Source organism: Suillus subalutaceus (assembly GCF_016647625.1).
Source record: "Suillus subalutaceus strain FC151 chromosome Unknown DFJ58scaffold_73, whole genome shotgun sequence".
In the NCBI taxonomy this organism is placed as follows: domain Eukaryota; kingdom Fungi; phylum Basidiomycota; class Agaricomycetes; order Boletales; family Suillaceae; genus Suillus; species Suillus subalutaceus.
The window spans coordinates 12,125-32,391 of record NW_024540322.1 but is presented as its reverse complement, the minus strand read 5'-3'; the positions used below and the strand labels follow the sequence as shown (position 1 = coordinate 32,391).

General features: G+C 49.2%; 7 protein-coding genes and 1 non-coding gene across 8 annotated transcripts; 6 read left to right on the top strand and 2 right to left on the bottom strand.

Moving 5' to 3' along the window:
- The first annotated feature begins 70 nt into the window (after positions 1 to 70).
- Positions 71 to 1,348, top strand: DFJ58DRAFT_794635 (uncharacterized protein). The gene is made up of 5 exons (XM_041390463.1): positions 71 to 462; positions 522 to 728; positions 784 to 972; positions 1,021 to 1,117; positions 1,174 to 1,348. Exons 1-5 carry the CDS (start codon positions 439 to 441, stop codon positions 1,326 to 1,328), a joined length of 672 nt encoding a protein of 223 aa, XP_041242491.1. The 5' UTR covers positions 71 to 438; the 3' UTR covers positions 1,329 to 1,348.
- Positions 1,349 to 2,862: 1,514 nt separating this feature from the next.
- On the bottom strand, positions 2,863 to 4,178 carry DFJ58DRAFT_662294 (phospholipase C/P1 nuclease domain-containing protein; the record flags this gene model as incomplete). The annotated part of the gene is made up of 3 exons (XM_041382289.1): positions 2,863 to 3,536; positions 3,586 to 4,050; positions 4,100 to 4,178. 3 exons carry the CDS (start codon positions 4,176 to 4,178, stop codon positions 2,863 to 2,865), a joined length of 1,218 nt encoding a protein of 405 aa, XP_041242490.1.
- A 746-nt stretch (positions 4,179 to 4,924) lies between these two features.
- DFJ58DRAFT_704630 (uncharacterized protein) lies at positions 4,925 to 6,253 on the top strand. Its single transcript, XM_041383682.1, has 4 exons — positions 4,925 to 5,084; positions 5,144 to 5,461; positions 5,519 to 5,669; positions 5,720 to 6,253. The coding sequence occupies exons 1-4, from the start codon at positions 4,950 to 4,952 to the stop codon at positions 6,175 to 6,177; spliced, it is 1,062 nt and encodes a 353-aa protein (XP_041242489.1). The 5' UTR covers positions 4,925 to 4,949; the 3' UTR covers positions 6,178 to 6,253.
- Positions 6,254 to 6,305: 52 nt separating this feature from the next.
- DFJ58DRAFT_t106 lies at positions 6,306 to 6,389 on the bottom strand. The gene has a single exon. It is a non-coding gene; the product is annotated as a tRNA-Ala (tRNA).
- Positions 6,390 to 6,464: 75 nt separating this feature from the next.
- Positions 6,465 to 7,108, top strand: DFJ58DRAFT_449014 (uncharacterized protein). The gene has a single exon (XM_041380452.1). The coding sequence runs from the start codon at positions 6,586 to 6,588 to the stop codon at positions 7,003 to 7,005; it is 420 nt and encodes a 139-aa protein (XP_041242488.1). The 5' UTR covers positions 6,465 to 6,585; the 3' UTR covers positions 7,006 to 7,108.
- Positions 6,816 to 7,754, top strand: DFJ58DRAFT_449018 (uncharacterized protein). Its single transcript, XM_041380453.1, has 2 exons — positions 6,816 to 7,136; positions 7,268 to 7,754. Exons 1-2 carry the CDS (start codon positions 7,030 to 7,032, stop codon positions 7,635 to 7,637), a joined length of 477 nt encoding a protein of 158 aa, XP_041242487.1. The 5' UTR covers positions 6,816 to 7,029; the 3' UTR covers positions 7,638 to 7,754.
- Positions 7,755 to 16,279: 8,525 nt separating this feature from the next.
- DFJ58DRAFT_794604 (uncharacterized protein) lies at positions 16,280 to 17,501 on the top strand. The gene is made up of 6 exons (XM_041390462.1): positions 16,280 to 16,335; positions 16,392 to 16,463; positions 16,519 to 16,731; positions 16,788 to 16,976; positions 17,027 to 17,123; positions 17,181 to 17,501. The coding sequence occupies exons 1-6, from the start codon at positions 16,306 to 16,308 to the stop codon at positions 17,315 to 17,317; spliced, it is 738 nt and encodes a 245-aa protein (XP_041242486.1). The 5' UTR covers positions 16,280 to 16,305; the 3' UTR covers positions 17,318 to 17,501.
- Positions 17,502 to 17,899: 398 nt separating this feature from the next.
- On the top strand, positions 17,900 to 19,183 carry DFJ58DRAFT_842580 (uncharacterized protein; the record flags this gene model as incomplete). Its single annotated transcript, XM_041392850.1, has 6 exons — positions 17,900 to 17,926; positions 18,094 to 18,267; positions 18,322 to 18,501; positions 18,553 to 18,778; positions 18,802 to 19,015; positions 19,093 to 19,183. The coding sequence occupies 6 exons, from the start codon at positions 17,900 to 17,902 to the stop codon at positions 19,181 to 19,183; spliced, it is 912 nt and encodes a 303-aa protein (XP_041242485.1).
- Positions 19,184 to 20,267: the final 1,084 nt, after the last annotated feature.

The window sequence follows — 20,267 nt, the reverse complement described above, 5'->3', positions numbered from 1 at the left end:
ATCGTTTTAATCTTCCGAAGTGTCTGTGCTTTTGTATGTTTGGTTATTCGACAACTCCTGCGCTTTGCCTCGTTGCAACGGACTTTCTGGATGCAATCGTTTTAATCTTCTGAAGCATCTGTGCTTTTGGATGTTTGATTATTCGACAACTCCTGCGCTTTGCCGCGTTGCAACGGACTTTCTGGAGGCAATCGTTTTAATCTTCTGAAGCATTTGTGTTTTTGGATGTCTGGTTATTCGACAACTCCTGCGCTTTGCCTCATTGCAACGGACTTTCTGGAGGCAATCGTTTTAATCTTCCGAAGCGTTCGTCTGTTGTATTTGTGGACATTTGGTTATTCGACAACACAGCCTCATCCGCTATAACATTAATGTGTTGCATCTCCCTATTCTCAGTATGAGCATTAGTCCGACATCTGCACTCTTCTACTTCATTCCATGACTTCACCCTATTCCACTGAGGTGCGCTTTCAAATCTTAGGAATCCTTGCTGTATCACTGAACTACGCTTGCCTTTCAAGTTACGGGTGACTGCCGATCCAAGAGCTCCTGCTGAAGAACAACTCCCCGAGGCCCCTCGTCGCACATCGCACTTGACGAGGGTACTCTGTTTTTTGGCGTTTGGACGTCCAGATCTTGAAGATCATTGGAAGTCCCTCCAATCAGAGCAAGCATTCGAAACCGTCAGAACTAGGTTATGCTCTATCCTGACCAGCACTATCACCACAGTAAGCTGTCCCACTCCGCGCGAGCTGAATCCTACGCTGACGTACTTTCAAAAAGGCAGGCGTCCTCCTCGCTATAAGTGGTGCTTTCGTCACTACCGGCTCTCCTGTGTCATACTTTGATTACACATCAGGCGCTCCTCAGTGCCTGATCCTTATGTCGCTCATGCTAGCTATGATCGCGCTGTTGACATCCGGTTCGAGCTTGATACGTTGGGTGCACACCGATCGGCACTGGATCCAAGAGGTAAGTTTTATTCCCACCATACCGATTACACCGGCTAAATATGATCAGCAACTTGAGCTAGGCGACTTCTTCGTGTTGTCCTACCTGTTGTCAATAGTCACCCCCATGTTCTTCGTCGCCTGGTCCCTACATTGTTTCATGTTTGGTAAGTTGTTCCATCATTTGAGGCTCTCTCTAGTCCCTCATGTATTTCACCCCCAGCGATGTTGATAGTAGGTTTTTCCTCTCAAAGCGTGATCTGCCGCGTCGTCACTGCAGTCTGGCTGGTCACATACGTCGTCAACATTGGGACGATATTGATGGAAACTATGTGGAGGTATGCGACAAGCCTCAATCACGCTGGATATCGCCAGTAGATTTCACTTTCCACTTTGCTCTTCGTTTCACCTAATTTGCCTATGTTGTATATAACCTCCTGATAAATATGGCGCACACGAGTGTGCCCAAAATGTAGATGAATGGGTGCAATCTGTGACCTTCGAAGTTCGGTCACGCCAATTTTTCAACAGGGTCTTACACCGCATCGAATCATGCCAGTGTGAAAGGCTATAGAAAACCTCATGCACCCACGCCTTTCACAAAAGTAAGACGCAATCAGAAAGCACGACACCATGTTTCAATTGGTTCTATGAAGTCAACCCAACATCATAGAAATTTTTGTCAAGTAACAATACAGAAAGTACTGGGTCAATAAATCAATGACGAAGTTACAAAGTGAGTGCCTAGAAAACGAAACGTCAGATAAGAGTTAACAACAATAAGATGCGTTCCCTCAGGAAGAACAGTTTGTCCATCATAAAAATCGGACATATGCTTGTATGTTATAGAACATCTCCGGGAAAAGGATGGATCATGGCAGAATACTCACCAGCACTACGTTATTACATTCATCACAAGACGATCTGTAAGAGAGAAAAGAAGAGTAAGTAAGTGATGCAGATAAAGAACATGAGACATGAATGAGAATCAGTTGGTGATGCATGTTACGAGTGATGGCTCATTGGAGACCGTCGCCGACTCGAGGATGGAAAGTATCGTCATTTGGAAAGATAGGTCTTGAGACTTACCTTGGCCAGTATACATGACACGCCGTGTGCACGATGGTGAAGGTTCATGAAAAATAATGCTCGCTTGCCGAGCTTGACCTTGAAGCGGAGTTTGGCGGAGACTCAAAAACGCCTATACAGTTTCTGCTCGCGATTTTCTTATTTTTGTGTGTTCATGGTTCGCTCTCGCTCTCCCGTCTCCAAGTCGTATGGATCAAATGGATCAAGGTGAGCAAAAATTTGTCTCGATGCTAGTGCTTCGGCGCACCTTTTTGTGATGATACAATCAGTTCTGCTTCCGAAAGAGACACAATCTCTTGTGGACAACCTTTTACCAATAACTCTCAATCCTGATCAGCTTTTCTCGTTTTTGCGGAGAGGACAACATGCTAACTACTGCTTTTACAGATGAACACACTGGCCCTTCGTTCGCAATGCGTTGGTTGTGAAAGGGTGAGTATTTGCTATAATCGCGTACATACCTTTTTTGTTGTAAGACGAAACCAAGTTCATCCATTCTTTGAGTCTCCCGTAGTTGCGCGTTCGTTCGGACCGCTCTTGCTCGCAAGAGATGCGTCTATGCCTCGTTTTGATTCATTTGCGTTGGTCCAGCGGGTGTTGCCTTGCGGGGGACAAGAAAACATCGGCTTTTCTGATTCATGTTGTGATGTTGTAAGGCCCTGTTGAACACCCTACTTACTGTTATGTTTTAGATTTGTAACTTCGGATCTCCTTCATGAGGGCTATGTACTTGAATACGAGACATGTTGTGCCAATGGAGTATATTATATTTTACATGACTGACTACAGCGGGGCATGTTCTATGTTAGGTAGTATACTTAAATTACAAGGTCCAAGTTCTGTTTGAAACAGCGGCGTCCTCCATATCTGCGAAGAGCCAATTGAGAACAGCGGCAAGCCTAATACCACCCTGAGACATCAACTTCTCAACAATCCACGCATCTTCGATTACCCCCGAATACTCGGGCGTGTCGAGCTCGAGGTATGGGTTCTTCCTCGGCTTAGTTGTCCAGTGGACTTCAAGACCCGTATTGGATGAGTTGCAGGCGTGATCGTCGGTCCCAGAGAAGGAAACACGGTTGTATGGTGGTTTATCTAAGGCCTTCGGGAACACAATCTGGCAGTTCAGAGCGTGAATGGGAGTTGCCCAATGGTATGGACACAACGTTTCATCATCGGTGTTCAAGCCTCCGCCTGTGAGATGCGACCCCACAAGCCAAGACCCTATGCGACGCCCAAAAGTCCAAGATAGCCATTGCTCCCAGTGAGTTTGGAGGGATTGGACGGGGGGTTCGGTGGGACACGTTAGCCACGAGTCGAGCTCGTCCTCGTACTTGCCCATGATGCCTTCCCAGACGACACGACGGATGTAAGGGTCGTAAATGGTGCCCCGAAGGTGAGTCTCAATTTCGGGAAGCGGGAGAGGGCGTGTATAATTGGAGGGTATTGTGCGGATTCTTTTGGCTATGAGGAGGCCATCCCATAGAGAGTGAAGGTCTATCGCAGACGGTAAGAACAAGAAAAGATAAGAGCGGGAACAACTGACTTGTTACACGACTGTCGAATGAGACTTTGATTCCGTTCCCTCCTTTGTCACGCCCTGTGAGGTGCAATGGCATATGCATATCCCCAACGAAGTGAATGAGAAACTTGAGTGCGACCTGGGCTGCATCATCATTGCTCTCAGTGGTCAGGCCTGCTTTACGCAGGTCCAAGTAATCCTCCAGAACACTTGTGGTATTCCTTATGGCGCTAAGCACGTTGATATTCCTTCTACCCTCCCAACCTTTCTCTCCCGGGAAAGCGCAAGTCTCGCTAGGATAGTCATCCGTTGCGCCGATGTAGTGTAGGGGAGCTGTCCACCTGTACTGTGGCAGACCGCGAACCTTGTCTGCCCAGGCAGCGACCGGAGCGAGATGGCAGTCGCCTTTATAATTCAAGATGTCACACAGGATAGGCATGACTGAAGGATGCAGATGCATTTGAGCAACTGTGGCGACGACTTCATGACCTACAAGAGGATTAGACTCCTCAAAAACGCGACACCTCACCATACTCACCTACTGCTCCCCATGCATTGACGTGTGGTATGAGAGTAGACCCTGCGGCAAGAATGAGCGATACCTGCGAAAAGCGCATCGTGGTAGTTTCAAGCAAATCGATACTGGATGCGACAGTTCTTATACCGCGGAAGACGGGACGCGTAGTCAGAGGGAAACCAAACGGGCCTCCACAGATAAGGTGACGTAGTCAAGACGTCCAGTGAGAAACAAGAGGTTCGAGGATAAGGAAATACAATAATAGTCGGTGACACAGCCACAAGCTACAGCTTATTTGCAATATTACAAGCAGTGACATTCGCACGTTCGTATCATGATGACTTTTCTAGCGAAAAGTCATCTTTCTCCTCATTCGCTCCTGAAAATAAGTACAGCGTATCTCGACGGCTTTTGACGCGCGCCAACGCAATATAGCGCTGATCGTGAGCGAAAGGATCCGTTCTGAGATCCAGAACTGTGCGAGAGAGCGTGAGACCTTGGCAGCCTTTGAAAGTAGTTGAGTCTCAAAGCAAACTGTTTTCGAATCACCGGCCAACTTGCAAGAGTGATAATCGATAAGGATGAAAGGAAAACGTGATGCGTGGAATACAGTGGTTTTCGAGGTTGTTGAGCAGTTGGACGAATTCGACGAATCGACGATGTAGAGCCGTTATTGGTACTCGTGCATGCCTCCCAATCCCTTCTCGATCGACTGAGAGGTTGCGTTGTATGTATATGCAATTTATTTTGAGATCCAGGATCTGAGCATGCGTCAGCGCCGCACAGCATGACGGGGTGGACACAATTGACACCAAGCCGGCGGCTATTTGTGCTTATATATGTTAGATCTTATTCATGATCTCATCGCAAAATGTTCAAGTTCAACTTCGACGTGGACGATACTGAACAAAGTACGAATGTAAATCACACAACACAAAACCAGGGGCCCACTTCTCTGCAGGCAGTCGTCCCAGACGCATTCACAGAGCTTTTTCTCGCAGACGCTGTACGTCTAATTACTGCCCATCTTCATTCTGTGAACACTAATGTGAGCGCAAGGATTAGTTAAACAGCCTACCATCCAAAATATCTTACTCTCCAATCACGATCTCACTTGCCAGCGGAGGTGAACTTTCACTTCCGCGTCGTGATCTGTTCGATGCAAGGTTTCAATTGATCTCACAAAATCCCGATGACCCGGATGCATTGGAGCAACAATCCATCAATACACAGTCCGCGCTACACTTCTTAGATGCACCCTCTGACCTTGTGCCTCTCGTCTATGAGGGCGGCTTGAAGACTTGGGAATGCAGTCTTGATCTTGCTAGATATCTGGACGGCATAAGCTCACAGTTTGATGTGAGCGGTAAGCGTGTGCTAGAGGTGAGCATCTATTTCCCTACTCTGATGGTAGTCTGAAGCTCATTAATCGCTTCACAGATTGGATGTGGCACATCGATACCGTCGTTGTACATTCTCCATCGAATATTTTCCTCCCCGCCTTCTCAAAATCAGACGCATATCCACCTCCAGGACTATAACGCTTCCGTGTTGGAATTGGTGACCATTCCCAATATTATTCTGACCTGGTGTTCGTAAACTTCCGTTCTTTTCTTTCTTCACGTCTCACTCGAGATACAGATCTGTCAGAGGCAGCAGAAACATACCGCAAGTCGGAGGAATGGGCAGACCCTCCTTTGGAGTTGAACATCTCGGAAAGTCTCAAAGACACATTCCTTCAGTCTTTGACGACTTACGGGGTCCATTTGCGCTTCTTCTCTGGCTCATGGGATACATTCGACCTTCAAACCTTGGGTGGGAACTACAACCTGGTGCTAACGTCCGAGACCATATACCGGATGGAGTCTCTTCCGAACCTTGCTGCTATTATGCGCGGTGCTTGCAACGCTGAAGGCTCCAAAGATGTGGACGATTACCTTTGTCTTGTAGCTGCAAAAGTGCTCTACTTTGGTGTGGGTGGCGGAGTAGCAGAGTTTGTGCGATGTGTACGAGATTTGGATAAAGGAGGGACGGTCGAGACTGTATGGGAGAAAACACAGGGCGTCGAAAGGAGAGTAATGAGTGTCAAATGGAATTGACGATGTTAATTGATCCTTACCCGCGAGACGAAACGAAACATGATCATGTCGATTTGAAGATAATACACCTGGGAAGACCCACGACGACAAAATATCAATATCAATGTCGCGATGAACAGCAAAAAATGTGGACAAATCCGGACTCGAACCGGAGACCCCCCGCAGTCAGCGCCATGCTAAGCGGATGTGATAACCAGCTACACCATATGCCCTACGAAAAGTTTGCCTATTACGGTGACCTAGATTAAACGTATAAACTAATTATTCCTTTCTAAATTCCGACCGTTGACAACTCAAAAGGAACTTGAACGATTGTCTTCATTCTATCACTAGTACAGGAGACCTACAGACTATAGTGCGTTCTTTATTGTTACGTGCAAAGGCTTACATCGTCCCCCCCCTTTCAGGATGGTATTCAAAATAGCCGGCTGGGTGTTCAGCTTCGAGCAAGTGCGAACATGGTTAGAGAAGCAAGGACACCAACACCAACACTTGCCTGACGAGTTCCTTGCCACCGATCTCAACTACTGGTTCAAAGAGAGAAATATCGATTATCTGTGGGCCGTCGGCACCGATTATCCTCGGAGCTTACAGCCAGTCATCGTATTAGTTCGAAGGTGCAGAGAAGATCCCAAGTCGACAGTGTTCCGTTTCTATCATGTCAGGGAGTTGGATGCGGACCGTGAGGTGAAGAAGCAGGTGTTGGAGGAGAGTGGGCTCAATGATGAAGATTTGCCTTGGGTCACTGATCAGAGTTTGCAAAGGACCGACCTTGGACCGACCCTGGACTTCAAGGAAACCTGTTTAAAGAACAATGCCCTCGGCTAGAAAATTTGAAGAAGCTCATCCGATATGATGATTATTGACCCTAATACCGTGACACGGTGGCAAGCACGTGACACTTATGTGGTTTGTTTAATAGGTCGCGGACTCGCGTTGTGGTCTCGCAGTGGTGGTGAGTCGCCACCTACTAACGTCACGATCTAAACCAAAGTCCCCCAACTTGATCTTATTTGTCCTTTCTGACAAGCCGTACGTTCATGCGATCCTTTATTATGCACGCATGGGCTTACATTACTTCCCCCTTCAGGATGGTGCTCAAAATAGCCGGCTGGGTGTTCAGCTTCGAGCAAGTGCGCGCATGGTTAAAGAAGCAAGACCACCCATACCAGCACTCGCCAGACGAGTTCCTTGCTACCGAGCTCAATTTCTGGTTCAAAGAGAGAAACATCGATTATCTGTGGGCCGTCGGCACGGACTATCCTCGAGGGAGCATGCAGCCAGTCATCGTATTGGCTCGAAGGCGCAGAGAAGATCCCAAGTCGACGGTGTCTCATTTCTACCGTGTCAGGGAGTTGGATGCAGACCGTGAGGTGAAGAAGCATGTGTTGGAAGAGAGTGGACTGAATGATGAGGATTTGCCTTGGGTCACTGTCGTGGATCCATTTTTCGAATACTGATTGTTGTCGTGGCTTGAATGCAATCGACGAAATGGCGAGGTTCATTTATCGTGTAAATAACAGTAAACTTAACGCCTTGGACTGTTACAATGACTTGACAAGCGGTTGTGAAGTTTCCTTTTGGTCTGACCGGGGGAGACTATGATATGATAGGCTAACTTGAACTTACGATGGCGCTGCACAGCGATGACTCGAGTACTTGATCATCCTGTAAATCTGTGAGGAAGGTGACAATTTGTTCAGGCCTGCATCAGTGCAATACAGCAAACAGTGTCAGTCGATGACCGGGCCGTGGACCCATAAGTGCCACACAGCCGCCTGGCACTCAACTTGAAGTATCAGATCTCAGACACAGGCGATGGCAGTGATAGCGCTCACAGCCTCTTCCCTGCCAGGTGCAACACCCACTTTCACTGCAACTACGTCTCTAGAAAAACGATTTAAACATCCCGGCATTCGAACTCGAGCATATCTTACTGTGGCCTCGAATCGTCATTCTATAGTTTTGTGAGTAGTCTCGTATCTATTACCATCTTCGTACGTTCGAGTCGTCCCTCGAGATGGCCATTGATCATTTAATTTCTAACCATACTGTCGAATCCAACTAGTACTTCCTCGACTTCTTCCATTCCCTCCCACAACTTCTGGGTCATCTGCTGTCAATTAGGGTACCGCACGGGTAACACCGAGGGTCGGAAAGTTGACACCGCACCCGCACCCGCCAACACCGTACCCTTCACGGGTACGGGTACACACCGACCCGTCAATGTCGCGGTTTATGGAAAACACCGCGGTGTCTCTGAACACCGCGGGTACATTACCAAGAAGAGTGTATTAAGTATTAACAACAATGAAATAAAATAGTACTACTTTTCCTTGTCATTCTCCTCTGCTTCGACTTCATTTCGCTTCCGTTTTTGAGTCCTGACAGCGGCTAAAAGGTCCTCCATCACCAGAAGATCACTTCCGCCCCACGCTCCGAGGCAGAGAAAGGCACGAATTGTTGATGGTGCGAGTCGGTTGCGAGTAAAATGAAGGAGCTGCCGGCCCTGCGAGAAGAACTTACGCGCACCACACGGGAAAAAATGACACAAGCGGCCATTGTGGTGTTGGACCACAACTTCGGATGAAAAGAAACTATAGATAGGTGACCGCCAAGTCTTCTTGAGAGCCTCTGTATCATTGTATAATCAGATATTTGCAAAAATCAATGGAAAGAAACATACCAAGATCTGCAGAAGGATCGGGATCAGGCTCGAATGCACCTGCCGTTGATTTGTTATCGTCAGTGGCAAGTGAATCAGTACTTGATCGCGTAAGATCAACGGTGTCTGTGGGGCTCGATCGAGAAGACCGAGACACAAATGACTGCTTGACCTTCTTCAAGGGGCGGGCCAGAGCCTTAGCACCCTTTGCAACAGCCTTTTTGAGTGACCTGGCCTTCTCGGAGATGGACGACGAGATAGACTTAGATGATGAGTGTGACTGGGTAGACGAAGCATCAGATGCCTTCTTTGTGAGCTTAGTTTTCATGGGGAGACGACTCAGTGGACTTACTGGTCTCGAGTTTTTGCCTTGGCTTTATGGTAGTGACTCGAGCTTCTCTGCAACGAAGTGTCAGCTCAATAAATTGCTAGAATGATTCACGGGGGTACAAAAGACATGACAGAAATCAGTATAGCATTCACTTGTGATCCTCAAGCTCTCAGAGGAAGGAAAAACAGAGAATCAAACACGGTGTTCAATGGCTGTCGCGCGCCTGGTTCCCGATTTGGTATATTATACCCGCCCAAACACCGTCAACCCGCGGTGAATGGCCACGGTATGCTCAAGGGTACGACTATCCTACTCCGTACCCGTACCCTCCAAACCCGTCAGCATAGAACCGCGGTGTTACCCGTACCCGTGCGTTTCCCTACTGTCAATGAGTGACTGGGATCAATGTCAGTATCTCCATCTCCTATCCCCCATCTCATTATCTGACCTCGAACAGTTCCTTCATCTGAAGGAACTTGGGAGAAGCTCTCCCGGGTCGCTGTCAAGGGTGCTGAATATGATTCTCCTGAGCGCCAACCTCATCCGAAATGTTTGGAGGGGACCCGGGTGGACCTGCTCAAGTACATTGACGGATTATTAGACAACCAAAAGGAGAGCCGCATCATTTGGTTGCATGGCACAGCAGGCGTCGGAAAGTCTGCTGTTGCGTTCACTATGGCTCAAAGAATGAGAGTTCTGAAAGTGACGGAACTGACTAACATCGAAACGCGCCTTGCTGGGACGTTCTTTTTCTCTCGCAAGCACCCAAAACGCAGCACATCTGGTTACTTCTTCGCGACGCTTGCCTACCAGCTTGCCAACAATTTTCCCAGCATCCAGAAGGACGTGAATATAGCTATCCGCGAGAATCCTGCTGTCCTAGACCCCGATAAGTCTCTTCATGACCAAATGAAGGCGTTGTTTCACCGACCTCTCTCGCACCTTCGATTCCGACTAAGCGGGTGCCTGCCTCCAGTGTTTGTCGTGGACGCCCTTGATGAATGCGAACCCAAGGTCGTTGCTGATCTGATATCCCTACTTGGGGAAGCTCTTCGTGATCCTGAGCTGCCTGTGATCCACATCCTGCTCACGAGTCGCTTGGAAGAGCATATCCGGAAAGCTATTCAAACAGAAGAGATGGGCCCGCTGGTGTGTGAGATACCAGTGAGCACTTCTGGGGATGGTGTTGCTCCCACCATCTCATTGGACGGCGCGGATGTCGACAATGACATTTATACTTTCCTGCAGCATTCCTTTCAAGAGCTGCAAAATCGCCATCCAGATTTCCCACAACCATCGATGGACCAGCTTGCGAGGCTGGCGAGCCGAGCGGGCAGACGTTTCATCGTTGCAACCACAATGATCAACTTCATTGACAATCGAGACGATGATCCCCGCGACCGACTTCAGCTGATGCTCGAGCTAACGAATGATCTGCTGCCAGGAACGGAGGTGTACGAGTTATACGACTGTATTCTCTCTACATGCACTGACCCCCAGCGGGCACACCTATACCTATCTGTTGTGTCTGCGCTTGCAGACCCTTTACCAATCTCACAAATCTCGAAGCTTCTTGGCCCAGGCAAGGGCAACGATGTCGAGAAAGTACTGTTACAGCTACGGTCTGTGATAGATATTCCCGCTGGTGGGAGTCTCCCCGTCAATATCTATCACTCGTCAGTTCGTGACTATGTCTCAGACCCCTCGAACTGCAAGGTAACTCAGGTACAATCCATCACATCAACACACTCCCTACTCGCTCATTCCTCTCTCCGCCTCATGGTCCACAACATGACAGCAAGCACGGCCTTCTTGGATGCACTTTTAGAGTTACAGGAGCACAATCAAGCTATGCGAGCTGATGATCCCCAGAGCTTACAACAATCATTGGCCTTCATCGTCGAGCCACCGGAGCCGCTTCGTGTTCTTCAAGGTCTGCTATGGCTTGAGGGATGTCGTGGTTCGGGTTTGCGGTCCTGGCTTGAGGCTCTGGACGGGCATGCATGGCTACATACGCCAGGAGGAAAAAAGTGGTTACATACCCAGGAAGGCGAGGGCTGGCTGACCACCCGCAGGGGAGAGGATTGGCTGCAGACACGAGGGGGACAGGCATGGTTGCAGACAAAGAGTGGGCGAGGTTGGCTGCAGAGTGGGCAAGGGTGGCTGTGGACTCACAGACCGCTACACGTGGTTGAAGACCCCGACCACGAAAAATGGGCGGAGATCCAGATGGAAGACTGGCTGAAAACTCAGAGCGGACAAGACTGGCTGAAGACCCAGAAAGGGCAAGATTGGCTGCAGACTGGGAGCGGAAAAGAGTGGCTGCAGTCCCAGAGCGGGGAAGACTGGCTGGAGACTCGCAGCGGGGAAGACTGGCTGAATACTAGACACGGGCAAGACTGGCTTGAGACTGGGAGCGGGCGATGGTGGCTGGAGACCCAGAGTGGGGAAGAATGGCTGGAGACTTGGAACGGGCGAGAGTGGGTCGAGACAAAGAATGGACAAGTGTGGTTGCGTACCGAAGGTGGACGACGGGTGTGGCCGCGAACCTCGAGTGGGAGAGAGTGGCTAGGGACTAGCAGGGGGCGAGAGTGGCTGCAGACCTTGGACGGACACAAGTGGCTGGATGCCTCGCACGGACACGAGTGGCTGCACACCTCGCATGGACAACAATGGCTGCGTACTTTGTCCGGACACATGTGGCTGTATACCCCACGCGGACAAGAGTGGCTGCAGACCTCGCACGGACAGGAGTGGCTGCAGACCTCGGACATACGAGCGAATCCGGACAGCCTAGAGCGGATGCGTACCTTGCACAGACGACAGTTGCTGCAGACCTCAGATGGACAAGAGTGGCTGCAGACCTCAGACGGGCATGAGTGGCTGAAAACCTCGGACGGACAAGGGTGGCTGCTGCACACCGGACATGGCTGGCTGGACACCCAGGTTGGCCGAGAGTGGCTACGCACCCAGTATGGTCAGGAGTGGCTGCAGACCGAGCAAGGGCAATCGTGGTTGCTGACCAGCGACTTGCGAGAGTGGTTACAGACACAGAGCGGGTGTGAGTGGCTGCCGACCCAGAGTGGGCGCAAGTGGCTGAAGACACAGAATGGGCGCGAGTGGCTGCAGACCAGCGGCGTACGCAAGTGGCTAGTGACCAGCGGTGGGCGAGAGTGGCTAGGGACCAACGGTGGGCAAGAGTGGCTTCAGACCAGCGGCGTATGTGAGTGGCTAGAGACCAGCGGCGGGAGAGAGTGGCTTCAGACCAGCGGAGGGCGAGAGTGGCCTCAGACCAGCGGAGGGCGAGAGTGGCTTCAGACCAGCGGCGGGCGAGAGTGGCTGCAAACCCAGAGCGGCAGAGAATGGCTGCGGACTCCCCATGGTCAAGCATGGCAGTTGACTCCTTCGGCGTCTGTCTGGGTCACGATGGAAGATTTTTCGAGCACCTTGAAAGCAATCAGTAACTATGCCATCATACCAGACTCGGCTCTAGTTCCAGCTTTCAAAGCAATCCAGGAGTTCAGGAGCTTGCCAGATTTCTTGATGTTTCCGGTGTTCCTTGCGTTAAGACCTCAGGCGCATTCCATCTCTACACTCCTGGAGGGCCATCTTCTACCTGACATGGAGATCATTCATGCCATGACCGTGTTTGTGATTTTCGCAGACGAAGCACGGGAACGAAGACGATCAGCTTCCGACGGTTTCAAGTACGCATGCCAAAACTGGGCCTTCCATCTCGCGCGAGCTCCAAACCAATGGGACAAGTCACTTCACCACATATTCAAGGTGTTCTGGAATCGTTATCTCCTCTCTTGGCTCGAAGCGCAATGGTGTCTGAAGGGTTTGCAGTCTTGTCTCGGAGTTTTATCTGAAGGACAGCAACTTGCAAAAGTGTGTTTTTCCAATTGTGCTTTCCGCGAATTCACACCTGACTTGCGTGTATAGGAACATCTCTTCCAAGCTCCAGAATCGCCTCAGGGAAGGATCTGAGGCTGTGTATTCGATGGCTGGAAGTTCTTGTGATCACACAACGATCTCCTTTTTGTGTATTTATTGTGCTTGCGACATTCATGCGACATAGTTATATCTTTGTCTGGTGGCGGACGCAACTGCGTCTTTCCGAGTCAAATTTTTGTTCAAGCTGCTTCAACACGCATTCTCTCGTCGAGTTTAGGTTAACCCGTCTGACTTCGTGAGTCAGGCCGCTAAAGCACTCGAGCCTCAAGCTTCTGAAAAGGCCCATCCGACGACACCCACGACCTCCGACGAGCGTCTATCCCACACCCCACCTTGAAGTGCATAAGTCAGTCGGTGCCATCGGTATGGCGAGAATGTCCTTACCTCTTGAGTCCAATGCCGATCGGTGTGTAGCAAAACGTATCATGCTCGAGTCGGATGTCAACATCGCGGTCATGGCGAGCATGAGTGACATAAAGACCAGCAATGAGGAGCGGGTGATGTATAGTCAAAGTAAGATACAGGAGACCACGTAGTGAAGAAAACACCGCCTAGAGCGAGGATGAGGCTTGCCTTCGTCTGAGTATGTCAGCGTCGGCTAGAGCTCGCAGTGCGCGAAGAGTTTGATAGCTTACTGTGGTGCATATTGCTAGCCAGGATAGAGCACAACCTGCTCCTAACGGTTTTCGAACAGAAGTTCCTCTGATTGCAGCGACTTCCAATGATCATCAAGACCTGGGTGTTCCGGTGCCGAGAAGCAGAGTACCTTCCTTAAGAGAGACATGCGACAAAGGGCTTCGGGAAGGGTTGTTCGTCGGCAAGTACTCTTGGATCAGCAGTCACATAGCTTGAAAGGCAAGCGTAGTTCAGTAACACAGCAAGTTTTCAACGCGCACCTCAGTGGAATAGAGTGGGGTCATGGAGTGAAATAGAAGAGTACAAATGGAATAATGCACTTCCCATACTGGCATTCGAACAGGGAGATGCAACCCATTATAAAGGAACTGTGACACACTAGTCAACGCTGAATTCTCCTAACGCTTTGATTCCTGTGTATGTTATGTTGCACGTAGCAGAGTTTGAAGACCGTTAGCAAGCACTGAACGTATTAGGTTAAGGAATATGACGGATGTGCATCGAGGCACACCTCCACATACTTCTTAACTTGATACAGAATGTCCGTTTCGCGGCATAGAGGTTCCGGAGACGAGGCAAGGGCGAGCCGAATCAACGACGTGCAACTCTTTGCACAGTCGTCCTTCTTGCTCCTCTCCTTCACGCAAGAATATTTCCTCAGGAGCCAGCGTGCAGAACGCTTGCGTTCACCCGCGTGCTTTCTCCCTCGAACTCTTGGTTCTCCTTCCTGCTCTCTCCCGTATTGGGGAAAACAAGGTTAAGAAAAGGAGGAATGTCATTGATATGGATGTGCGTCGACAATATTTATTCATGTTTGTTTGCCTCGTTCAACCAACGCCGTGGGCCTATGTGGTGCGGTGACCTAAACCTATCTTCGTATTAAATCCCAGGCTCATTCCATTCATTTTCCTTCTTTGCTTTCACACTGCCCTATCTCTTATATAGCCAGACATTCTTCCTGAGCTAAGCTCGTCGGACATTATCTACCTTTCAGTGGCGCACTGCTGTGGCACTGCGATGCAAACGTGGGTAGATAGTATACAGTGCCACTCCAAGGCTTTTCCTTATCTTAGGTTTCCCCAAGTAGTACGTCCCTTTTTATCTGAGTATCAGAGGTTAACGTCCCTCCCATTAGCCACATGGTGTTCAAAAGTAGCTGGATAATTAGCCTCGAGCAAGCATGTACTTGATTTAACAGGCAGGGATACGAACACGACCATTTTGGCGACGATCTCGTCGGTATCACACTCAATCGGTGGTTCAAAGAGAGGAACATCGATTATCTGTGGGCTATTGTCACCGACTACCCGCGAGGGAGCCTGCAGCCAGTCATTGTGGCGCAGGGAAGATCCCAAGTCGACGGTGTCCTACTACTATCGTATCAGAGAGTTGGATGTAGACTGTGAAGTGAAGAAGCAGGTGAGTGACCTTGCAAAGTATATATAATAAACAGGGTAAAGACAAGCTTAGAACACAGCATGCACACTCGTAGGTTCCTATTCGCACGTTCACTACCGTCTTCCCTGAAATCCCAGCGAGGAAATGATAGCCTAGTGCTGTTTCAATGACCCACGATTACCGGCGTCTCTGACTCAATCATTTGTAAACCCGAACTTCACATAAATCGAATCTACCGACACAGACCGACACTCGGACTCATCAAGATTCGAGCTGCCAGTGGAGCACAAGATTTTCCACGTCTATCGCGAAACGAAAAAAACACCTATTGGTATTATTACAAGACGAGTGCGAAACACTGTTGAAAGGTTTCGAAAAACTCGGCCTCGCCCCGTGTCGTACCTGGTTTCATCTGTCCGTTCCGTCCGTCCTGTTCGTCCGCAGTGGGTATCTGGGTCCTTCAAGATAGTCACTACTAGTGTCCGTTTTGAAATTCCGTCAAGTACATAGTGCTAGGTGACCGCGACATACAAGATTTGTTCCGATCTGCGTTGTCCATACAAATTTCAAGGCCCACAATGATAATACAGAAAAACGCTGCTGACCTTATCAGCAGTACTAGTGTGATCCGTCCCAGTCATTGAATATTGATCATCGACGGCATCATGGCGCGAAGTGCGTTCGCAATATTAATGTGTTTGTAAATATTTGTGCCCACCAAAAACATCTGATCTGAGGCTGGGAGGCAGCGTCAGGCTTCATGAGGTCGTAGTTGGCTTAGCACGTGACACGGGAGGGCGCAGGTTGCAGGTTAGGTGTAGTAGCCTAAGTAGGCGGCGGGAGACTGCAGGTCGGGCATGGTGGGCAGTAATAGACGCGGGATGGCAGGGGTGCTTAATTAACCTTGTACACGAGCAGAAAATACCTTACCGAGCGGTGCCGGAGGTCTTAATCTCTTCTGTAAGTGAGGGTACCTTGTTTTCGGGAGCTTTGGGGAGTCGAAGTACTTCGGAAAGGTCATACATGTAGACCTTCATTGACCCCGCACCTCGTGGAATTAAGCTCTAGTGCATTTTGATTTCGGCACTTCCCGGGTTATCCGTCTATGTCCGGCTGTCAATTGACTGCGAAACACGATTAAATGCTGCGATGTTATTTGTTGGTCGAACTAGTAAGTGCTACCAGTGAACCTAATTTCTTGCTGTGCTCCCATTTGTTGTATATAAGATAAGTTGCATCTCCTTGTCAGTATGCATCTGTACTGTTTTCCTCAACATGACCTCGTTCTATTCTACTGAAGTACGCTTTCAAAACTTGGGAATCCTTACCGTATGACTGAACCTGGCCTTTACAGCTTTATGTGACTGCTAACCAAAGAGCACTTGCCGAAGAACAAAAACCTCTCCCCAAGGCCCTTCGTCGCACGTCCCTCTTGACAAGAGTACTCTGTTTTGTGGCGCTCGGACGCCCAAATCTTGAAGATCATTGGAAGTCGCTGCAATCAGAGCAAGCGTTTGAAACCGTTATGAGCAGGTCATGCTCTATCCTGGCCAGCACTATCACCACAGTAAGCTGTCCAACTCCGCGCGAGCTCAAGCCGACGCTGACATACTCCAAAAAAAGGCAAGCGTCCTCCTCGCTACAGGTGGTGTTTTCGTTAGTACGAGCTCTCCTGTGCCATACTTCGACTACACATCACCCGTTCCCTATTGTCTGCTCTTCATATCGCTCATGCTCGCTACGATTGCGATGTTGACATCCGGCTCAAGTATGATATGCTGGCTACACACCGATCGACACTGGACTCAAGAAGTAAGTTTTGGTCTCAGCTTTACCACCTACACCCGCTAACCTAGTATCAGCAAATTAAGCCAGGCGGCTACTTCGTCCTGTCGTACCTGTTGTCGATAGTCACCCCCATATTTTTCGTCGCCTGGTCCTTACATTGTTTCATATTTGGCGAGTTGCTCCGTCGTTTGGCGCTCTCTCTGGTTCTCTGATGAATTCCACCCCCAGCGATGCTGATAGCAGGCTTTTGTTCCCAAAGCACGATCTACCGCGTAGTCACTGCACTCTGGCTTGTTACGTACGTCGTCAATACTGGAACGATATTGATGCAATCTATGTGGAAGTATACGGCTCAATCACGCTAGATATCACCAGTAATTTACACCTTCCACTTTGCTCCTTCTTCTTGTTTTACCAGTGGTTCGTTTATGTTAAATATAACCTCCCTGATGTGGCACACTCATGTGCCAAAAATGTAGATGAGTATATAGCCTGTGGCTTTTTTCAGTTTTATCATATTTCCACAATGCCTTGCGCCGTATCGAATCATATCAGTGTGAAAGCATATGGAAAATTATGGCGCTTGATCCGTTCGACTATGACGTGCACGCAACACACTCACACACAGACGGGTCGGCCCATCTGGAAAATGCTTTTTGTATGATACCGCAGGACTTGCTTATCAGGATGCATTTGAAACTTGTGAACTTTGGCGTGACTTCCTGTCACTGCGCGACGACACAGCGCTCGAGCTCGTTGCCCAGCTCAAATACTCGCCCAATCCTTCACCCCTTTCCCTGTTTTTTTTTTTACTCCAACATCTAAACACGTTATGTGAATACTGCAATCCCTCAACTTTTGTACTACTGTCTCGAAAGAAGCCCAGCCACTATTCATTCCTCAATATAAATTAACAAATGCGCTACATATCATCTTTCAACCCAATTATGCCTCTGGTGACCTTGGTAAACAAGGTAAAGACAAGCTTAGAACATTCGTCGGTTCCTATTCGCGCGTTCATAACCGCCCTTGCCCGAATTCGAAATCCCAAAGGTGCTGTTTCAATGACCCTGAAGACCGGCATTTCTGACCCAATCATGTGCAAACCCAATCTTCGCATACATCGAATCTACCGACACAGACCGACACTCGGACATCGAGATTTGACTTGGAGCACAAGATTTTCCACTTCCATCGCATCCGGGTCGTGTACGTAACAGAACAAGTATCGCACCACCCTCCCATAAGCGCATCCTACGCCTCATGTCCCGGGCGCGGTGTGGAAATGGCAGGGATCAACCAGATTAGCGCAAAAGTGAGCGGTACGACCGTGCGCCTCGCCCCGGGGTCTTTCAACAAGGGGATCTAGTACATCAATCTTACATCGGGCACGGACTTGGGCGAGAAGTACCACATCACGCACCCGGTGGCTAATGTGAATGGGATCTTGAGGGGGAGCTTTTATATCACTGTTGGGGATAGTACGATCGTTACTTGTGTGTGTGCGAAGGGGGTGTTGTATCGGGCTGTGATTGAGTATAAAGAAGAGGTGCGTTTCTCTCCCCAGCAATAGGGGGATGGGTGCTGACGATGGGACAAGTCATGGCTAGGCTGCGCACACTTTTTAGTCGAGGGGGCGATACACACATACGACGAAAGATCCACAGAATACGAGGAATGGACGAAAGTGAAATACGTCCCCGCTGCTGGGGTCGTAGCTGTTTTTGATGAATGTTGGCGGAATCATATACGGTGGTGGCGGACTGCTGCATCGCCCCCTGGTCCATCCACATCCGCATCCGCAGCATCATCTTCTTCCACGCCGAGTTTTCTGCCCCTTTGTTGTCAGAAACGGAATACGCGACGCTCGTAGATTTCTCGACGTTATTCGTCGTCCTGAAGAAGGTTCTTCCGCCAGAGAAGCAACTTCCGAATGAGAGTCGGAAGTTATGGGATGCTGTGACGACGAGGCTGCTTCCGCAAGAGTATAGGGAGGGTACGAAAGCGAAACTTGCGCAGAAGCAGAAGGATGAGGCGGGTGAGATGAAGAGGAGGGATGTTCAGTGAGTTTTCTTTCCTCGCAGTCTTCTTTGGTACTGGATTAACCGCTAACGGACTCGAACACACGTTTATACCCCAGTATTTTGAACAAGATATCAGTTCTGGAATTCCAGTTCTTACAGCTGCAGGCCGGAAAGCTGTGGAAGACTCGAGCTCGAGGAGTGTTCTGATGCTTGGCCATCGTCCCCATAGAATCGAGTCGACGCTGCTTGACCTATGTGTGGTTTGGAGTACCCACGTGTCATGTGTAGAAGATTTGGATAGAGGTGGGGACCGATAGGTGCGGGCCACGATATCATGCAATGGATGGTTAATGCTTTTTGGAGCGTTTTATGCTTTTGCTTTCTTCTTAGTATCTGATGATTTTTGTTCATTAATTTTTTGACGCAGTTCATGGACTTTTATGATGAGCGCTGCGAGGGTGGTTGTCCATGCTCGATTTTCTCGGTGTGGTGGTCGGCATTTTATTGATCCAGTGAGCATTGGCACCCTCAACTCATCACTCGGGATCTGGGAGAAATCGTCTCGCGCGCGCTCCCCAAAGCTGCAACTTGAACGCCACATAACATAAGCTTATATTGAGCTCGGAACTTGTCGTCCCACCATCTCTGTTCCAAACTATGATATAGCTGTTCCCTTGCTCCATCTCTTACAGCATGGTGAGTCCTCCTGTGACTTCACCATTAATTCTTCTTCGACTTAGTTCTGGTGGCAGTGATACAAGGCGCCCTGCCATGGAGGTGAGTCATGTTATCAAATCCAAAAAAACTACTGATGCTCACGCAACCCGGTGTAGGGCACTGCTTGCATGCTCCTTGAGTATAGCACCACGTAGGACATTTCTTTTGGGGGTCGATCTGGGGCGTGGCAGAGATTGGTGATGCTAACTTGGCACCAACGATAGCGAGTACAAGGATTGCAGAGGTGAAACGCATTGTCTGTGACTTGTGTGATGATCCTGATTCTGATTCTGATGCTGAAGAAGATGGTACGAACACGGCTGGCTTTTATGTGCTGAATATTGTTCTTTGAAATTCTTCTTGCGCATATGGTTGTGCCTAAAGTTCCATTGGTAATTTGGTGTGGAACTAATCATCCTAATTACATCCAAACTGTGGGGGGGACGGCGGCGACCGTTTTCCTGATGAACTCGGAACATTCGCGTTTTCTAATCAGCTGTCGGCTCGGTACTAAATGCACTCAACATCTCGGAGTCATCTCCCTATGAGTTGAAATCCTTATTACATGGTTACA